Source organism: Eptatretus burgeri, unplaced genomic scaffold (genome assembly GCF_056783735.1).
Source record: "Eptatretus burgeri isolate ZD-2024b unplaced genomic scaffold, Ebu_testis_v1 Ebu_testis_scaffold_566, whole genome shotgun sequence".
Classification (NCBI taxonomy): Eukaryota; Metazoa; Chordata; class Myxini; order Myxiniformes; family Myxinidae; genus Eptatretus; species Eptatretus burgeri.
In genome coordinates, this window is record NW_028222515.1 from 1 (window position 1) to 7576 (window position 7576).

At 43.7% G+C, this 7576-nt stretch overlaps 1 protein-coding gene across 1 annotated transcript; it reads right to left on the bottom strand.

The window, feature by feature from the left end:
• Positions 1–5421: 5421 nt before the first annotated feature.
• On the bottom strand, positions 5422–6228 carry LOC147007142 (protein FAM200C-like). Its single transcript, XM_085867538.1, has one exon. It carries the CDS (start codon positions 6226–6228, stop codon positions 5422–5424), a length of 807 nt encoding a protein of 268 aa, XP_085723664.1.
• Between the last annotated feature and the right edge of the window lie 1348 nt (positions 6229–7576).

Consider the following 7576-nt stretch of genomic DNA (forward strand, 5'->3'; position numbering starts at 1 on the left):
AGTGTGATCACCTGTGTGAGGTTCGGTTTCAACGCATCTCAGCCAGTGTGAGCAGGTGACCATCGACAGCCTGAGAAGACAAATGAGTGATGGGGAGCACAGGTTGATTCTCGATGGAGCCAATGTCGGGGGCACTCCTGAACAAGACAGCGAATTTAAAAATTTATTGGTAAGACATTCTGAGGTTTTTCTCTCTGAAGGACGAGGTTCCAGGTTACACTGACAAGGTGCGTCATGAGATTCCTTCAGTGGACGAGATCCTGGTGACTCAGCCATATCGTAGGATTCCCCCGACTCAGTACAGGGAGGTTAAAGAACACATTTTCAATCTGCTCAGTAAAGGAGTTATCAAGGAGAGCACAAGCGCTTCTGTTTCTCCTAAAGTGTTAGTACGTAAGGCTGATGGGAGCTTGCGTCTATGTGTGCACTTCTGTCGACTGCATGCAAAAATGAGACGGGATGCTTTTCCATTACCACAGATTAACGAGTCCTTTGACGCACTGCACGGGGCACAGTTCTTCTCGACAATTGACTTACCAAGTGGGTACCATCAGGTCGCTATACACGAGAGAGACCAGCATAAGATGGCGTTTCCCACACCATTTGGTTTTTTTGAGTATACTCGCATCACATGCCATTTGGCTTATGCAGTAGACCAGCCACATTTCGGCGCCTCATGCAAGTGACAATGAATGACGACATTTCAACTTTTGCTGGTGTACCTGGATGACATTCGTTTGCTCAAATATGTTTCAAGAGCACCTAGAAAGACTGAAGACTGTCTTGAGGTGACTGAAGGAAGCAGGACTGAAGTGAAAGCTGGAAAAGCTTCATTTTCTACAGAAGGAAGTTCAGTTCTTCGGACATCAGATTTCTGGCAAGGGTATTGTGAATAATCCACAAAATGTTGCTCCTGTTAGCAAGTGGAAAGTGCCCAGTACATTGAAGGAGCTGAGGTCTTTTCTTGGATTCTGTACTTGCTTCAGGCATTTGTTTCAGGGGTTTTCCATGATTGCTGGTCCTCTTCATGATCTTGTGAATCAGGGTCTCAGAGAAGGAAATCCGGCAAAGTTTAAAAAAGTGTTTGATGACCGGTGGAATGAAGATTGTCATGCTTCATTTAAGGAATTACAAGAGAAGTTGATCACTGCGCCGGTGTTGGGCTTTGCGGACTTCGGTCGTTCATTCATCATTGAGACTGATGCCAACAACCGGGGTCTCGGGGCAGTTCTTTATCAGAAATAAGGGGACAAGAAGAGGGTCCAAGCATCTGCCAGTAGGAGGTTGAGAAATGTTGAGATGAATGGCAAAAATTACAGCATTGTGAAACTTGAATTTCTCGCTCTGAATTGGGCTGTATCAGAGAAGTTTTGAGAGTACCTCTTCGGCTCTAAGTTTACAGTGGTTCTGGACAGTAACCCGCTTTGTCATCTTCAAACTGAAAAGTTGGGAGCAATAGAGCAAAGATGGGTTGCACATGAAGCAATTTTTTACTTTGACATGAGATATCGCCCTGGGTTTCGTAATGCTGCCTCAGATGCCCTCTCGAGGCAGCCGTTGGCAGGGGAGGATGAACCAGAGAGATCGGAGAGGATGGTGGTTCTGTCCCAATGGGAAACACGCCAACTTTTCCGGGTTACATCAGAGAGGAACTGCGTAGGTTACAAGATGCTGATCTCACACTCATTGTGTTTTGGAAGTTTTGGGATGTGAAGGGAAAACCTGCAGAAGAGGAAAGACAGGGTGTTTCAAAATCTACTGTGTCATTGCTGAAAGAATGGGAACATGTACAAGAGAAGAATGAGTTGTACCGGGTTATTAATGATGTTCACGTTTGTGAATGTTGACAGCTGTTGCAACCTGAGTGTTTGAAGGATCAAGTGCTTGAAAGTATGCATGATCGCATGGGGCACCAAGGCATAGAGTGCACATTGAATCTGTTGATACACCGTTGTTTTTGGGTGGGAATGTGCAATAATGCAGAACACCAGTTAAGAACTGTCAAAGTTGCATTTTGACCAACATGCCACAGCCGAAGAAGATATGCGCACCCATGGGCACACTGTCTGCGTCACGACCATTGGAGGTGGTAGCAATACATTTCACTGTTTTGGAACCAAGTACTGATGGCCGAGAGAATGTGTTGGTGGTTACTGATGTGTTCTCGAAATTCACTCAGGCTTTTCCTACAAGAGATCAGAAGGCTGACACCACAGCTCAGATCCTGTTCAGGGAGTGGTTCATGAAGTATGATGTACCTGAAATATTGCACTCTGATCAGGGAAGGAATGTTGACAGTGATGTTGTTGCTGAGCTGTGTAAGCTGTCTGGTGTCAATAAAACGTGCACCACTCCCCATCATCCTGAGGGAAACGCTCAGTGCAAGCATTTCAACCGAATGCTCCACGACCTTCTCTGCACATTTCCCCCGAGGGGGGGAAGGGAGTGGGGGTGGTGGAAACACTGGCCCGAACATCTGCCTGAGTGGCTACATGCGTACAACGTGACACCCCAGGCCGCAACTGGTTGCTCACCATACCTTCTGTTGTTTGGTGTAAATCTCCATCTTCCTATTGATGCTTTGTTTGGGCAGGAAGAAGCGGTGAATGAGAGGCATGACTGGCTAGTTTGGCATCAGGAGCGTTTGAGGGAAGCACATACCAAGGCAAGGGAGTATTTTGAAAAGAAATCAGCTAAAAGGGTTGCTGCACAGAAGGAAAAGATGCACTGCTCATCTTTACAGGTGGGTCAGTGGAGATACAAATACAGAACTTCAGTACAATTTAGAACATTTATTGAACAAACAAACAGACAGATTTAATGTGCGTGCACAGGAGGTTCTGGACAAACAAACTCACTCCAGATCACTCAAATACAAGTGGAGAATCTCAGTCTTTATATAGTTTTCAGAAAGACACAGTTTTTATCATTTTCTGGCACTGGCGCCAGTTCGTCTGATCTTGACGTTTTCCAGGTGAACCTTATCTTCAGTCGTCGTAGACAGCTCCTGCTTAAATGGTTGGAACACAAATTCAAATCTGGACATATTAATCGCACAGAATGCTCGAATGATGTCAAATGCCAACTCTAATGGCCATTAAAACAAGTTTCCATCCGATGTAGGTTAAAAGGTCAGTCTACTTCTTCGAAACCAGGAAGATTTTTAATCTTGAAGGAGTAAAGCTTCGCGAAAATATCTGGACATCTTCTTAAATCCACATTACAACTACTGTCTTTTGTAGAAAATCCCTCAAGATAGCTTTAAAATGAGAGGCAATTCTTCTTTATATTCATCTTGCTGGCAAAGTTCAACCTGTTTACACTTTTAATATACCGATGATCTTTCCGTTCAAAGGAGAAATATAATTATATTAATTCCAAAATGGATACATACTTAAAAGAATCATATCATATTTGATTACATTTCAATTTCAGATTTAATATTTTATTTTAATATCAAGTTTTAATTATCATCAATTTATATATTTTATCACCCCCAAACCCATCATGATAAAAATTTATCGACATCAGTTTGTCTATCAAATAGATAGACTGTTGAGGATGAACAAAATTCAATATGCTTGGGGACCTGCAGTGTTCTCGGTGGATGAAATGCAGGGTACAACCAATGCCGTTGAATCTGTGGGTGGAGGGCCAGTTCGAAGAGTGCATCGTGTGAACTTGAGGGCCTGTGCAGGACCTATCCCAGAACCAAGAAGGTGTACTGTTCATCAGGAGAATCTAGGGAAGAAACATCCTGCCGTTAATCAGGAGGACATATCTGAGTGGGAATCTTCTGATGCTGAGTTTGTTGTTGTGGAAGAGGTAATGTTTCCAGGTTTGAGACAACCAAGTGGGAGGTGTTGTTCTAGAAGGGGATACAAAAATTCTAGAAGGGGAGATGCATCGAGCTTAAGCTTTGGAAAATATTTTACATTTGAAGTTAAAAGAGACATTGCGCTCCAGTTGCCAATAAGCTGAGGGTCCTCTTTTGTAGGTAATAAAGTAATTACTGCTCTACGACAGATCATTGGCAATTCTCCACATTGGAAAGAACTAGTAAAGACCTCCAAAAGCTCTGGACCTAATAAAGACCAAAAGGATTTGTAAAACTCGACTGGGAGGCCGTCTCGTCCAGGAGATTTTCCAGTCGGCAGAGAAGCAAGCGAGAGTGTAAGTTCTTCCAAGGAAGGTAAGGAATCAAGCTGATCCCTTTGAGCAGCACTTAACATGGGGAGATCAGACGTGAAATATCAGATCGCATCATTGCCAACATCATTTGCCATAAACACGTCTGAGAAGAAGTGATAGATCTCCCTCTTAATGCTATCTTGTGATGTCACAATGTCCCCAGTTGAGAGCTTTCGGGTTTCAACTTGCCTTTGACCGGTGGTCTTTTATCAAAATGAAAGAAAAATTTAGTTGGCGAGTCCAAATTATAAATCTGATCCATCCTAATCGTATCATTGCACCTTTCACTTGGTAGTCAACAAGATCATTTAGAAGGGCCTTTTTTTCCATTCGCAGATGGTTATTTGTTGTTCTGGGGTTGTTTGCAACATCAGATTGTAATTTCACTATTTCTTTTTCGAGTACAATCCTCTCCTTTTTTACACTAAAAGATGAGAAGTGATTGAACTGTTGGCAAAAGACGGCAATCTGTGCCTTTGCGTAGTCCCACATTAATCTTGGGTTACTTAAACTGTTTTTTCGTTCTATGAGGCTATTCCAAAACACTCTACATGCAGTGGTTCCCAAACTTTTTTTTACCCCTATTTAAGTCTGATAGGTTCGAATTACCCCAATGTAAAATTGTGTATTTTACAAAAAACAAATGCACAATTCTAGGACAATTCAGCATTAACTGCACAGTGCTGTTCGAGACTTCGACTTTGTGAGATGGATGAAGTTGTTTTGTTGAAGACAGATTTTGGATGCGTGGTTTCATCTTTTCCAGAACCAGCCTCATACCTTAGCTTGGAACAAGCCAGTCTCTAGTCTTGGATTTGACGTGGTACATTGTCAAGAACCCAAGTTCACACAAATCGGTCGTGGGAAATGGAAGAAGTACATTGATAGCCCGAGTCATTAGAGTTGGATATCCCATTGCTCCTTGCTGAAGCCAGAAAGATGCAATATCCTCGACAGTGTCATATGTGCTTCGGGTCCCGGAATCATTTCTCAACTTCAGGAATTCGTCTTTTGCAGGGTCGGTGTCAGAAATGACATCTTCGGCGACAAGAAATGGCTGCTTTTCCATGCGGTGTTCCTCTGTAGAACCTCACTTTTGGAAAAATATTTTGTCATTGACGTCTTCAGTTTGAGCAGATGCTCACCAATGTCGGTCGCCGGGCACGGAACCTCGCTACTTTGAAGAAATTGGTCGAGTCTGGTAAACATAGCAACGTTGCTGACATTGACTCACCTGCACCATAGTTCTATTTGTTGACAGAAGGCATTCTTCTTTTCTCGGACATCGATGATGGAGGAATTTTTTCCTTGTAGAGAGCAATTCAACACATTCATCTCTCCAAAGATGTCTGATCGTGAAGCTGGGCATGCGATGAACTTGTCGTCACGAAAGGCAGTGTTGTCAGGGTGTGCTTTTGCAGCAAGAAAGTCTGCTATTTCTGATCGCAGTTCAAAAACTCGATCCAAAACCTTGGCGCGAGACAGACATCTCACCGCAGTGTGCCAAAACAGTTGCACGTTTTCAGAACCAAATTCTTCACACAGCACTCTGAACAAACGAGTGTAAAGTGCTCGACCTTTTATAAAATTGACCACTCGTATAACACAGGTCATCACGTCTTTGAACGAGTCAGGAAGAGTTTTGGTCATGAGAGCTTGGCGGTGAATGGCACAATGCACGTTAGTGAGCGAAGGTGCTTTCTTCTTTGCCAATGCAACAAACCCGGATTTTACTCTGAGCATTGCCGGTGCCCCATCCGTGCAAATAGCTCCCAGCTTTTCCCACTGTATTTCATGCTTTCCCAAGTTGGTTGACACCATATCAATAATATCTTGTGCCGTGGTTGTTGTTTCAAGCGGAAGGCAGAACAAGTATTCAGCCTTCAGCTGATCATCAACAATATAGCGAGCAAAGCAGATCAGCTGAGCACAATTAGACACATCAGTTGACTCATCCAGCTGAATGGCAAACTTGTGCATCGATGCTTTGATTTCGACAACAACTTGCATCTCAACATCCTCCACCATGTCATCCATCTGGCACCGAAAGGTGTTGTTGGAAACAGAAACTCTTGAAAGCTTCTTTGCTTCGCTTTTGCCACATGTTTCACACACGAATCTCAGCACCAGGCATGATCAACTCCTCCGGTGCAGTGTGAGGCTTCTTCTGCATCGCTATGAGATATACAACTTCGTAAGATGCGTGGACTGTACCCTCATGCGCATGGTGAACGTTACGAAGATGTTCACGTCGTTTCCCTGGCTTCATGTTCTCATTTGACAAGATCTTTCCAGACAACACACACCGTGGCAGCACACGCCCTTCCTTGTCATTGAAGTCAGTGAAGCCAGACTGCAGATATGTTTCCACATACTTTCGGTCACGTGGTGTGTACTTTATTTTATTCGATGCCGTCTTATTCTTGGGGCTGAAGTGTTTGGTAATACCAACTCGGCCTACTTATCTGAAAAATAAACACGCAAACACAAATTATCTCCTTGTCAGCTGAAAAATAAACAAACATTGTTGACAAACATTACTTATCAATTCAATGAAGATTAAATTAGCTCATAACTCATTGTTTTCACCAATATAGTTCTGGGTGCTATGAAAATTACAATGTGATCAAGCTTTCGTTACCTCCAATCACAGAGTCACTGCACAACACGCACCCATTCACTGTGGCTTCTGGAGTGATACGGACAGTAAACTGACTCAATTTAAATAAATCTCTCACTGGTGGTAACTTGTGGCGAATACTTCACGTGTTGCCAAACTTGGCAAACTTGACGCCTCGAAGTCATGTACAACCTCACTTTAATAGAGGCCACACCACCGCACCATCATGCGCAAAACCACTGCCAAGGCGCAATGATCTTCGTGAGGGACTGGATACTAAGCGTGAAAAAACCAAACCCGACATGTCGACTTACCGCGCAGGAATGAATGCCGACACTGAGATGGAGATGTGCACTTGACTGCAGTCGCACGGGAGAAATGGGGCCTGAATCAGCACGGCAAAGAACTCATCCAATCTAAACTAAACTAAACTAACATAACCGAACCTGAGCTGAGCTGACCTCTCGTAGAATGCCAAAGCACTCGTTTTGAGCACAAATTCGATTTTAAAAATGGATTAGCATCAGCTACACACCTCGACTGGTGCTTATGGCTTCGCGCTTTCCTATTGGTTCCTTGTATTTCTGGTACAGTGTGGAATGAAGCGCGAAAATAAAGTAGACGAAGAACTGGTGTGGGCCTTAGCTGTTTTTTGTACTTGGGACCCGCTCCCTTTCGTGAAGCGTGATGATTCACCTGACGTCAAGGGGGGGGGGCATGACACGGTGGGCCCCCTCTCTGTGCCACTGATATTACCCCAGCCAA